This window comes from Rhincodon typus, chromosome 9 (assembly GCF_021869965.1).
Source record: "Rhincodon typus isolate 14 chromosome 9, sRhiTyp1.1, whole genome shotgun sequence".
Taxonomy (NCBI): Eukaryota; Metazoa; Chordata; class Chondrichthyes; order Orectolobiformes; family Rhincodontidae; genus Rhincodon; species Rhincodon typus.
This window is the reverse complement of record NC_063340.1, coordinates 90,613,213-90,627,398: the sequence shown is the minus strand read 5'-3', so window position 1 is coordinate 90,627,398 and position 14,186 is coordinate 90,613,213. Positions and strand designations below refer to the sequence as shown.

At 43.7% G+C, this 14,186-nt stretch overlaps 1 protein-coding gene across 1 annotated transcript in view; it reads left to right on the top strand.

Annotated features, from left to right (window-relative positions):
- The first annotated feature begins 2,010 nt into the window (after window positions 1-2,010).
- Window positions 2,011-14,186, top strand: part of LOC109924926 (basement membrane-specific heparan sulfate proteoglycan core protein-like) — an 83,052-nt gene continuing 70,876 nt past the window's right edge. The window contains 5 exon segments of the mRNA XM_048601399.1: window positions 2,011-2,020; window positions 7,466-7,545; window positions 7,594-7,810; window positions 11,292-11,636; window positions 13,732-14,076. Of these exon segments, the coding sequence (XP_048457356.1) occupies window positions 2,011-2,020; window positions 7,466-7,545; window positions 7,594-7,810; window positions 11,292-11,636; window positions 13,732-14,076 (997 nt within the window).

The window sequence follows — 14,186 nt, the reverse complement described above, 5'->3', positions numbered from 1 at the left end:
GTCCTGATGCAGCTCCATTTATAGGTGTTGGGGTGGTTGCTGGTGTAATTAAGTATCTGGTCCGTATGTGTGGTCTTTCTGTATACACTTGGCTGGAGTTCCCTGTTGTTCTTACATTCTACCGTTATGTCTAGGAAGGGTAGTGAATTATTGTTCTCTTCTTCTACTACAGAGTTTTTTACGGAGAAAACCATCAACAAACACATTGAACTGGACCCGATATACAAACCACTGAAAAACAGATCCAAAGTGATGCCAACCACCCCAGCAAACCGAGACATATAAATAACAAGTGGGACAGAACACCGACGCTTCACCGGAGGCGCACTGACGATGTTACCTAGCAGGGTGATGAAACGTTTGCAATCAAACACACCGGCTCGGCGAGCAAATCTACAACCTCATCCACAACCCTAGCTACAAATCTTCTCAAACTTTAAACACCCACAGGCGCAACAACCTCAATCTGGCCCGCAGATGGGAGACAAATGCCATCTGACTGAGCACGACCTGCAAAGAACTATACTTCCTGCATGAATACCTCAGAAAGCAGGCACTACTGCAAAGCTTAAAATATAAACCACCGATCTGCAATCCACAGGCACGAAGAACAGCTGCACGGAACAGCCGGAGGATGATAAGCGTTATGATCAACGATGCCTACAGCCGTCTCCACGAATACTAGCAGGAAATTGTGCACCAAAAAATTTTATACTCCAATGCAACTGACCAAGAATGGACATCTACACTGGAACAAGCCGTCACCATACAACAACAGAAGACCAGAACAAAGAAAAGAATAGACCTACAAGAAAAACTATCCAGACTCACCCATGACAATGACACGGACAACACAGAAACATGGATCAAGAACATCTCAGACCGACCACTTACAGACACTAAGAAGACCGTCCTAGTACCCGGACTAAATTATAACTACAGACACGCCAAAAAACTGACTTTCCTGGCTGCACTGGAATCGACACTGAAGAGCAACTGACTCACGGAGGAAATTCAACAGATCATCAAACAGCCGATAGTCTCAACACTGAGCAGAAAATGTAAGTGGAGCACATTCAACACAGAAGAGAAGAAAGCCTTGGAAAGACTGAAGAGAGGCAGAAACATCATAATCTTACTGGCCGTCAAAGGATGCATGACAGTAATCCTTATTAGAGCCCAATACATCGAGAAAGCTAACGCACTTCTAGCAGATATCGACACCTACCAATAGATGGCGACAGACCCAAAGGCACAGTTAGAGAATTGGATCAAAATGACCCTGAAGAAATTTCTCAACTCAGGAGATATCAGCAAGACAGACTACCAAAATAATGAAGCCAGAGGGATCCAACAACACCCCGCTTCTATGGACTCCCCAAGATACACAAGCCAGGGTCCCCCTCAGACCCATTGTCTCACCACCAGGTACACCAACATATAGACTAACCAAAGAACTACAACAGAAACTGAAATACTTAGTAGACAACACTACCCACTCCGTCCATTCCTCTCAACGATTCCTCAACATCATCAAGGACATCAGAATAGAAGAGGACAAGATAATGAAATCCTTCGATGTAACAGCACTATTTACATCCATAAACATCGACCTAGCCAAAGAGACAATTGCCACACTGCTCGACGAATCAGGAAGGCAGACACCCCATGACACCAACACCATCAACAAGGACAGCACCTTGAAACTGCTGGGTCTGTGCCTCACAACCCACTTCACCTTCAACGACTGTATATTTAAACAAATCAACAGAACACCAATGGGATCCCCAATATCAGGACTGATTGCAGAAGTGGTAATGCAAAGGTTAGAACAGACAGTACTCCCCACTACACAACCCAAACTCTGGAACTGCTATGTAGATGACACCTTTGTGATTATCAAATGCACAAGACTAGAAGAAACTCACCGACATATAAACAACATGCTCAATGGAATAAAATTCACAAAAAGAAGAAGTGAACAATGATCGACTGCCTTTCTTAGACACGATGGTAGAAAGTAAGTACAACGGGGAACTTCAGGCTAGCATATGCAGAAAGGCAGCATATACCGACCAGATACTTACTTAACTCCTCCAGCAACCACCCATAAATGGAGCTGCATCAGGACATTATTCAGACAGGCTGCAATACACTGCAGCAACCTGGAATTGCACAAAGCAGAACAGGAGCATTTATACGGAGTTTTTAAAAGGAATGGATACCCGAAAAGCACAATCCGCCATTACCTCCGAGACAGACCACAACAAGAAGACACAACACGGCCAGACACACTAGTCACCCTAACTGTACATCAGAGACAGATCAGAGATGATGACAAGACTACTCAGGCCCCTAGATATCAGGGTGGACCACAAACCAACAACCGCCCTGTGACAGCTACTAACGAACGTGAAGAATCCCATACCCACAACCAATACAACTAATGTAATATACAAAATACCATGCAAGGGCTATGAGAAACATTACATAGGTCAAACTGGAAGAAAACTGACAATAAGGATACACAAACACCAACTAGCCACCAAGAGACACGACCAATTCTCACTGGTCTTGATACACACGGACAAAGAAGAACACGAATTCGACTGGGAGAGCACATTCATAATAGCACGAGCCAAACAGATACATGTCAGGGAATTCCTGGAGGCCTGGCATTCCAACTGGAACTCCATCACAAACACATTGAATAGGGCCTGATATACAAACCATTGAAAAACAGAAACAGAAGTGATGCCAGCCACCCCAGCAAACCGATAGGTGGGACAGATCACCAATGCTTCACCGGAGGCGCACTGACAATGTTGCCCAACAGAGTGACGAAACATTTGCAAACAAACACACCAGCTCAGCGAGCAAATCTACAACCTCACCCACAACCTGAGTTACAAATCTTCTCAAAAACATTATTGCACTTCTCAGAGCCAGTCTTTGAAGAAAGAACACAAAACTAGTCTTTACTGTGGGACCACAGAATTGTAACAGTGCAGGGATCTGTTATCAATCCAGCTCTCAGTGACTGAAAGAGGTATTATTACAGAAGGCAGGAACCAACTGAATGTAACACCCGAAATTAAAAAAAAAATCACCAGTGCTCACCACTCACTGTCTTTGAGTCCAATAATCCTAAACCCAATTTGGAATTAGAGATTTTGATCCTGATAAAAGTCTCTCATTTATTGTGGACCAGACCAAATCCCCTTCAACTATAATAAGGAGATAGACCCTAACTTGTATCTTATTTAAAGGGGAGAGTGAGATGTTGTGTTCCATGTGATTTGATTGGTAAGACAACACAGCTTTAAGCAAAAGACACTTTATTCTTAACCTTCATACAGTCATACAGCAGGGAAACAGACCCTGAAATAATCTCAAACCAAAACTTTTCAAAATAATAGATTATTTAACTACTAAACAGTAACTGATCCAATATAGTAATATCACATAAACACACTCTTGGCAAAAGCAAAGTCAGTAAAATACATTGTTTCACGTGTAATTTTAGCAGCAGGAAGAGAACCCAAGCTTTTAGCTGTAACAGAGAGACAGATGTTAGAGTTTCCACAGCCAATTTCAAAACCCCACCAACTGCTGAAAGCTAACCTAAAACCCTGGTTCTGTGGGAGCTATTGTTCAAACTTTAAAAAAAATCCAAAGCTTCACAGGCTGTTATAACAAGAGGAGGAACACAGCAGGCCAGGCAGCATCAAAGGAGCAGGAAAGCTGACGTTTCAGGTCTGGACCCTTCTTCAGAAATGGGGGAGGGGAAGGGGACTCTGAAAGAAATAGAGTGAGGGGGAAGCGATGATGGAAGGTGGATAGAGGAGCAGATAGGTGGAGAGAAGACGGACATTACCAGGGAATTGCAGTGGGGGAGAGATCCACAGGTTGTTTATTGGCTTGGGAGAGACAGCTCACCTACGGCTCAAAGCCTCTGTTCAAAAAAAAACACAGAATGAAATGCATTCTTAAAGCCACAGTATAATCACAGAGTTGTCCCACCGAGATTTGACTCAATGCACCAGGGCATTACTCTGGGACGTTACTGATCAGTAACATTGTTAACATGCCACTCTCTCCACCCATGTCTCTGCATAATTATTCTCTAATTAACCTGTTCAGAAATGTTGTTACATACTTCCAGAGCAGTTGGGACTTGAACTCAGGCCTCTCACGACAGAGGCCCTGATACTACCAATTCTCCACAAGAGCCCAATATGTCAGGTTTCATATTTTATCCATTCTCCGCCACTTCCGCCACCTACAATCCAACCCCATAACCAAAGAGATATTTCCCTCCTCACTCCTATCTGCCTTTTGTAGGGACCGCTCTGTTCGCGACTCCCTCGTCTGCTCCATTCTCCCCACTAGCCCCACCATGCCCAGCACCTTTCCCTGCAACCACAGGAAGTGCTGCACTTGCCCCCACACCTCCCTGCTCACCTCCATCCAAGGCCCCAGACAATCTTTCCGTATCCAACAGGGGTTCACCTGTACATCCTCCAGCCTGGTCTACTGTATCCATTCCTCCCGATGTGGCCTCCTCTACATCAGTAGTGCAGACTCGGGACCATTTCATTGAGCATCTGCGCTCTGTACACAACAAACGACAACACCTTCCAGTCGCCAACCATTTTAACTCCCCCTTCCTCTCCTTGGGGGACATGTCCATCCTGGGGCTCCTCCAGTGTCACAATGATGCCACCTGGGAACTGGAGGAGCAGCACCTCATATTCTGCCTCAGGAACCCACAGCCCGATGGCCTTAATATAGAATTCACCAGTTTCAAAATCTCCCCACCCCCAGCCTCATCCCATGTCCAAACCTCCCTCTCATCCCCACCTCCTTGACCTGACGCAACCTGTCCATCTTCTCTCCCACCTATCCACCTCAACGATCCCACAGACCAATCCCTACCACTCCCTACCTGCACTCACCTTTCATCATCCCACCTAACTTCCCCAGCCCCACCCCTCCTCTCTTTATTTATTTCCCAGCTCCCTTCCCCCTCCCCCATTTCTGAAGAAGGGTCCCGACCTGAAGCATCAACTTTCCTGCTCCTCTGATGCTGCCTGGCCTGCTGTGTTCCTCCAGCTCCACACTGTGTTGTCACAGCCTCAATCATACCACAGGACATTTTGTGTTTCTTCTCCTCGGGTTGTTGGGCACAGATAAACTAGGGAAGGGAAGCAGGCAGTTGGGGTCAATAGCCTGACCAGTACCTGCTTGCTGGTCCTGTTAGTGCCCACTGTGGGCAGATCGAGGAGGATAATCATGAGGAGATCCTCAGATCTTCCCAACCTCCTCCTCACTGAGTGCCCAAAGATTGGGAGCCTGGTGCAATTTCAAAGCAACCCCTTAAATAAATGAATAAGGGTCTGCGGTGTCCCTTGTACACTGGGAGCACGTATCCCTCAAGGCGTTGGCAACCACTAGCCAGCTGGGAGTCTGTGAATCACCATCATCGTCTATTGTGGGGGTGGGGGTGGCTGCAGTGTGAAACAACCTCATTCCAGAGCTTCGATGGAGAATTTCCACTTCGGAGACTCCTAACAGGGGCTGCCCATCTCCGGGAATGTTGCGGCTTGTTTGGATGGTCAATGACCATGACAATTTGGAGACATCCGCACAGCTGAGCCCCTCCATGCACTGTGAAGTGGCTCAGTGGCCAACTGGGAAACATGAGTTCACAAGGGAGAATTCAGGGCCAGGGGTCTTTTTATTGGGGCTCCCAGAATTTCTTTCATTTACTCATGGGGCGTGGGCGTCACTGGCTGGGCCCAGCATTTATTGCTTGTCCCTAACTACCCTTGAGAAGGTGATGCTGAGCTTCCTCCTTGAACTGCTACAGTTGATACTTTCTATCCATATGTACTTAATGTCAATTTACACATCTAACCAATAATGACGTGATGTTTACAAACTGTTTTATGCCAACAAGTTTGCAATAATAATTTGTCTAACACCTTTCTTGTAAATCGCCAAAGAAATCCAACAACAGTAATTCAATATTGAGCTGTGAAATAATTAGTAAATGGGCTTTATTGAACATCCTACAATTATTTATTAACCTTAGAATCAAAGCAGTTCTTAAACATAAGCGTAGAATATGCAAATTATTGGTATTAATTGATGGCTGAATAAGAAAGGTTACGAAGGCAGTTTAGTTATGCCCTAGTAGTTCAGAATTAACATCTTGCTGACTGTAATTTTATGTTTCTGTTAATTCAGGGAATGGCTGGATTTAATTTCCAGTGCACTGCCCACTGAGGAGTAACATAATGACCTCTTCACTGTTTGCTACCTTTCCAAGTTTTGTGCCATCCACAGATTTGGAACTGACCTTTATAGCCAAGTTTAACAGATATCTAAAAGGGCAGTGATCCGATTAGCTGCACAATTGATGGTATTAAATATGTTGGGATTTAGGTACTTGTCATTTTTGGGACTGTTGGAATATCAAGTTTATGCACTTGTCAGGGCTGGACTGGGGCTTTCAAACTGTGGGACATGACCCCAGTCCAAGAGGTTTGTGATGACAAGTGATCATGGACAGGATCTTCTCCGAAGTCTAACCGCCGATGGTAGGCGCACTCGAATTGCTTCCTTCCCCCTTGCCTCAGAGTCCAATGTCAGGTAGCTCCAATGAGAAAGCTGCTTGGAGGAACTGTTGGTAGGTTGTGATGAGAAGGTAGTGCCAGAAAGTAGCCTCTGTCTATATAAAACTCCCAAACTATCTATGGAGAGGGAGGACCTGATGTTCATTAGCATCTTCCAGGTATTTAGAAAGAGGTAATCACAGTGGCTGCTGGAGTGCATTATCTCCCACTCCAACACCATTTTAAATTCACACCTCTCACCTTCCCTACCTTTTTGTTCCCTTTTTTATTGTTTGCATTGCCTCCAGTGGGTGGTGTTACTCACTCACGATGTTTAATTGGGTGATATTTTTTATTCTCTCGTTGGACATGGAAGTCACTGGCTGGTCCAGCATTTGTTGCCTGTCCCTAGTTGCCCCTTGAGAAGGTGGTAGTGAGCGCCGTCATCAACCACTACAGTCTGTGTGAAGTAGGTTGATCCACAATGCCCTTAGGGAGGGAATTCACTGAAGGAACGGTGATGTATTTCCAAATCTGGATGGTGAGTGGCTTTGAGGGGAAATTGCAGGGGATGGTTTTCCCATGTATCTGCCACCCTTGTCCTTCTAGCTGGAAGTGGTTGTGGGTCTGCTACCTGAGAACCTTTGCATTGCTGTTCTCAGCACACAGTGACTGAGAGCCAGGATATCAATCAGGATCAAACGATCACAACTGGTTCAGTCTGACGACTTATTCCCTCCCTTTAATGTGGGACTCAGACTGCTGGGAGGGTCCGTTTAAATCCTGGAGTGAGTTTAGATCAATCAGACTGCTGTTCATTTATTGATTTTTTTTTTATTTTGAAGGTGCAAATGCCCCTATCCTTCTCCAGTCTCCGATCCTGGAACGAGTCGCTGAGGGTCACACTGCCCGGTTACAGTGCACCGTGAGGAACGCCGCAGTGACACACACCGATGTTCACTGATACCGGGAGCGACCAGGAAGAAGGAGAGAGTGGATTTTGACACATAACACAACGGATTTCATACGATCACACTCAGGATTCACTGAGCGATTCCAGCCATCCCGAGACCCCTCCAAAAACAGCTTCATTCTGACCATCACAAACGTGCAGCCCAGTGACACTGCGGTCTATTACTGTGAGTTTTCGGGAGGTGTCCCTGGTGGAGGAAGCCAGCTCATTGTAGACAGTAAGTAGAGTTTATATGACAATCTCCTCCAGCAATAACCTCTTGCCCAACGGATGAATTAGAGATAAGTTTGTCATTAATAAGACTGAGGAGGTGATGGAGAGTGATCTCAGGGATGGATTCACTTGTGGGGTGGAAGCTGAGCTCAGGTTCAATGTTGGTGGGGCGTCGGGGGTATGGTTAAGGGGATTTTTTGTGACATTGGAGGAGGATTTTGTGGGAAGTACACAGCGTTATCGTGGAAACTGAGGGATATTAGTTCCATTCGACTCACAAGAGTGTCAGTGCCATTGGGCTGGATGTGCAGAGTCAGGGAGATTGCTCTGTGAGGTGCCACATCTGAAGGGAATCTCCCAGGGATTGGGAATGAACCACAGAGCACAAAGGGGCACACACATCTCTGTCCATTCAAGAGACAATTTTTTTTTGATCCAGGTTAAAGGGAACCACTGGGAACTACTCCACTTCGAGCACAGGGCAAGGGGAAAAACTTGGTCTCCATGAGCTCCCACAGCTGAAACTGGGATTGAAGCTGAGATAGAGTCATTATTCTACATTTTCCCTCCAGCCATCTGTGTCATGTGACTAGGAAAGAGTGATCGTAGTATTCTGGGAGTTTCCGACATAATTCGCTGGAGCTTCGTTTTGACCATTGCTGAGAGCCTGGCTTCAGTCTCCATCCTGGCTCAGGTAGTTCCTGGGGCTTTCTCTTCTACTTGCCCCATTGTGTGGGAGGGGGCAACCAATAGCAGATCAGATGTAATGCAGAGAGATGTGAAGGTACTCAGGTTGGATGGGGAAATAAGAGCAGTGGAAACAATTTTATTTAAAAGTGCGATTCTAACGGGTGTGCAGGAGCAGACAGCTGGGAGTCTACTCTTTAGCTGAAAATAGTCATCACATTTCGAAGGAAACATGAGAACCACCCTTTAGAGTCTGTAGAAAAAAAAAACATTGAATTGAAACCCATATTAGGATAACAAAAAAATGTATAGACCATGAGATCCTGGTTTATTGAACTGTTTGGACATTTCTTGGTTGAAGAGGGTTTATCGCATGATCACTTGAATCTGAAAGATCAAAATGCATTGTGTTTTACAAAATTCAAATTAACTTTGAATCAATGAAGGATGTTAAGAAAAGATAAGAACTGGGTTTTATTGCTAAGTTGCTGGACTGACTGATTTTCAATATGGCCTAGCAACAGTTTCTTGGCTCAAGTTGCTGTGTGCTTTCACAGAGCGAAAGGAGAACAGCTGAAGCAAAATTGTCCAGCTGACCAAAAGCAGTGAAAAAAGTTCTGTCTCTTCTGATAAAAGGGGAAGGAAACTTCTATCAGGACCAGCTGCATGAGTCGTCCCTCTCAGTCAGTAAAATACATGGGAAATGCTGATAAGATCTCTTCATGAAGGATTTGTAAAGATAAAGCTTCCAACATCAGGTTTTCAAATTATTTCCCATCGGAATCTGAAAGATGGTGAGAAGATCTCTCATCATTGTATATCTTTCAGGAATCAGCCTCATTGACAAAAAGTTGAAGGAACTCTGAGAGGTCAACACATTCTGCCTTCTGTTGTGATTTCCTTGCCCCACTGGGATGGTCTTTCTTTGAGACCTTTTCTTTAACAAACAGCCCAAACTCTTTCTGCAGAGCCATGTTGCCTTGTCTGTGAATGAGTGTAAGTTTGAGGTTAATGAATATGGTTTAATCCCAAATAGAAATGTAATTCCTGATCATTATTTCTGCTTTTTCAATAATATGTCTTACTGATAATAAATAAGTTGTTTTTGACGTCATGAACCAACCTACCAAGTACTTTGGATCGGAGGACAGAAGAGAGGCAAATTGGCTGTATTGTTGATTCAGTGACACGTTTAATGTGGCTCCTGGTTAAATGGGGTTTGATTACTCATGGACTCCTCCCATTAGAGTCTAAACACTGTGATGTGAATGTGTAGTTTCTATATGATTTTAATATCATTTAGTTTGGAATTTAGATTCTGAATTCATGGTACATATGTTTTGATTTCTGTCTATGATGGGATTTGAAGATTTACATGTCAAAATTTCTGAAGTTGTGATTTATTTCTAAAGTATCAATCTGACAGAAACAGTTGTTGGAGTGCGAATGGGACTTTGTCTGCATTGGGAGAGATTTTATGAGCAAACTAAATAGGCATTGAAATCATCAGAATGATTTCAGGTCTGTGGAATTGGATTGTTTTCTGTTTGGGTGAAAGACATATTGTTTGGAAAGCCTTATTGTTTCAATTCAGAGTCCTGGTGGATGTTAGGTGTATAAAACAGTTCCTTTAAATGAAAGATGACAGTTTAAGACTGTTAAGAAATAAGTGATCTCAGAATGGGCAGTTTAATTTGAAAATTTACACCATGAAAATACCACCTTTATCCCAACTCTCTGTCATTGCTTAGTCAGCCAATCCTCTATCCATAAGACCTCCAACACCGAGGACTCTCATCTTATGAAGTAGCCTAATGTGTGGTGCCTTATGAGAAGTGTTTTTTATGATTATATTAGTGGTCATTCCTGCAAGTGAACTGCCTTCCTGATCTGCTGCAGTCCATGTGCTGTAGGTTAACCCACAATCCCCACAGGGAGGGAATTCCAGGATTTTGACTCAGCGACACTGAATAAACCATTATATATTCCCAAGTCAGGATGTTAAGCTTGGAGGGGAACTTGCAGTGGGGGTATGTTGGGTTCCTATGATATAAGTAATGACTCTGCGATCTTTTCAAATATCTGGCTTTATTTCTCCTCACATATGGGCTACATAGTTGCAAGTTGAGACCTCTGCAGCAATAGCTTTAATCGTGTTTCTTATACATTTTTCACTTGATCCTCCCCAAAACCACAAATAGTGGTCAGTATCTTCTGTCAATCTATTCCGTGATATCTTCCCATGAAGTACTCCGGTAGGTTCATGAAACTAGTCCCCACACTCTAACCACAAGAACTAGCTAACAGTCTGTCAGGCACATATTTCCAAATCTGCTGCGAACTGATCTCCATAGTCTCGACCTCACCTGCAAGTCAGCTTTTTGCAATAGCATTTGTAAATTTAACCCTTGTTATTGCTGTAGCTTCATCACATAATTTCGAATATACTTCACTGTTGTGTTCCCATAACGTGTCTACTGCTCTTGTCCATTTCGGTGGAGGTGAATGTGAATTTTGGTAGTTCTGCAGAAGAAACTGGTGGGTCCAAAATTTTGATGAGATTCTGAAGAGAATTAAGAACTATTATCTTACACATTGTTTATTTAAATATTTATCTTTATATTGATGGATTTTGTATGATCTGAATCAGTCCCATAAGCAGCTCAATGGTTTAGTGCAACCACCTGTTTTCTCTGTTTAACTCAAAACTCCTATCACCCTGTCAGATCCTTTCAATATGGCAGTACAGAGAATCTGTTCTTGTGGAGATAAATTTCTTGTTATCTTTTGCCATAAAGGTATCTCTGGTCCAGTCCTTCTCCAGTCTCCGAGCCTGGAACATGATGCTGAGGGTCACACTGCCCAGTTACAGTGCACCATGAGGAATGCTGCAGTGACACGCACCAATGTTCACTGGTACTGGGAGCAACCAGGGAATATTATGAAACACGTTATAACACATGACATGAAGAACAACATACAACGGACTCCAGGATTCACTGATTGATTCCAGCCTTCCAGAGACTCCTCCAGTTACAGCTTCATTCTGACCATCACAAATGTGCAGCCCAGGGACACTGGGGTCTATTATTGCTCAGTCTGGGGAAGGATTAATCGGAGAGGAAGCCTGCTCAATATCACCAGTAAGTAGGGTTTATATGACAATCACTTAGAGCAAATACCCCTTGCCCAATGAATGAATTGGAGATCTGTTTGTGGGTGTCACTGGCTGGGCCTGCATTTATTGCCCATCCTCAATTGCCCTTGAGAAGGTGGTGCTGAGCTGCCTTTTTGAACCACTGCAGTGACCCATTGGTTACCATTCCTGATTTTAGTTTGGGCTCCTACACAATCTATTCAGACCCTGCTAAACGGCTCTTCAAAAGCTATGATCTGAATTAATGGTGAAGCTTTAATTGAATGTTAGTCCTGCAATGGAGCAGTTTGTCTGATAAAACTTAACATCTTTATATAATTCTGAACAATATAAGTGTTTTAATAAATTTAGGCTGTGTGTTCCTCGTCCATAAATGATCTGCCGTTGGAATTTCATGAGCTAATTTGTAAAATTTCATTCTGATCCTCAGATGGAGTGACCAACCGATGGACCACTGTCCATTCCTCATGGCCCGGTACTTCGGGCAGACTCTATTTCCACATTAACACTATGTCGTTCAAGCAATAACACTCAGGGATTGTTTCCAATTGCATTTCTGAGGAGGCGTTTTAGTAAAGCTTTCTCGATTCAGCATCCATTCATTGCATTTCTGTTTAAGAAGATTTTCTGAACATATCAGCCACATTGTCTTTACCTTCATTCTTTTCTGTTACATTTTTGAAAATTGATTCTGATCGCAGAAATTCCAATCCAAATCAACGTCTCATAGATTCCTTGTTCTACGACTCTAACTCCGTGAACCTGTGATCTAGTCACAACACAGTCAGAAATCAATTTAGTATATTCCTCCCATTTTTTAATCTCCGTTAATATCTCCAATGAATATTTTCCCCTCCATTAACCCTGCAGAAAATCAAACAGGACCATTGGGCAGCATCAGTGATTGACTTGATTGATTGTCTCATAAATCTTTATTGGTTTACCTGCTTGATTTGAAGCTGAAGGAAATGGCTTTCCTTTTGAGACTGAAGTCTCCGAACCTCGAGTGTTCTGAATTGATTAAAACAGTTTTTTCACTGATTGTCCAGCTCTTTATTTCTACAAATTGACTCTAAGACAGGATGAGCTGGTGTTGGAGGGGTTATCCATAATGGTCCCGGGGATGAAGGGCTTGTCATTTGAGGAGCAGTTGAGGCCTTTGGCTCTGTACTTGATGGAGATTAGAAGGATGAGGTGGAATCTGATTGAAACAGACTGAATACTGAGAGGATGACTTCTTCAGGCTAGGCATCCTTAGAAGAGGCTTCGCAGTGGGGTTAAAATTGTATTAGAGATAGTAGGAACTGCAGATGCTGGAGAATCTGAAACAACAAGGTGTAGAGCTGGATGAACACAGCAGGCCAAGCAGCATCATAGGAGCAGGAAGGCTGACATTTTGGGCCTAGAAGGGTCTTGTTGTCTCAGATTCTCCAGCATCTGCAGTTCCTATTATCTCTGAATACTGAGAGACCCTGATAGAGTGGACATGGAGAAGATGTTTCCTCTAATAGGAGAGACTAGGACCTGAGGGCACAGCCTCGGAGTGAATGCATGACCCTTTAGTCCTGAGATGAGGAGGAATTTGTTCAGCTTCAGGGAGATGAATCTGTGGAACACGTTGCTGCAGAGAGCTGTGGAGGCCAAGTCATTGAGTGTATTTAAGACAGAGATAGATGAGTTCCCGATGAGTAAAGATTACAGGCTAAAGGCAGGAGAATGGGCTTGAGAAACGTGTCAGCCATGGTCAAATGGCAGAGCAGGCTCAATGGGCAGAATGGCCAAATTCTGCTCCTATATCCTGTGGCCTTATGGTCTAAAATGTCTTGTTTAATTTGAAGATTAAACCTACTCTTACAATCTGTCCTTTCTTTTCAACTCTAAATTGGAGCCCTTCAAAAACTTCAGACTGTTGTAGATTTATTCATAAAAAAACAAAAGGACTGAAGATACTGGAAACAAAAACAGAAAATGCTGGAAAAGCTCAGCAGATCTGGCAGCATCTGCAGAGAGAAATTAGAGTTAATGTTTCTGGTCCAGTGACTTTCCTCAGAATTGATTAATTCAGTATCTTTATCTGCCAGGTGCAAATGCCCCAGTCCTTCTCCAGTCTCCGATCCTGGAACGTGTCACTGAGGGTCACACTGCCCAGTTACAGTGCACCTTGAGGAATGCTGCAGTGACACACACCAACGTTCACTGGCACCGGGAGCAACCGGGGAACAACATGGATTGGGTTTTAACACATGATGTGAGGAACTTCCCACAATGGAGCCCAGAATTCACTGAGCGATTCCAGTCTTCCAGAGACTCCTCCAATAACAAGTTCATTCTGACCATCACAAACGTGTAGCCCAATGACACTGGGGTCTATTACTATAAAGTGTGGGGAGGTATCAGTGGGAATGGAACCCCGCTGACTGTAATAGGTAAGTCCTGTTTACCTTTAATAAATCTGACACAGCAAACTCATCCATAAGGATTTATTGGAGAGCAGAATGCATTAAATTCCTCTGGTAAAGAGAAAGCAGAGAGCTTG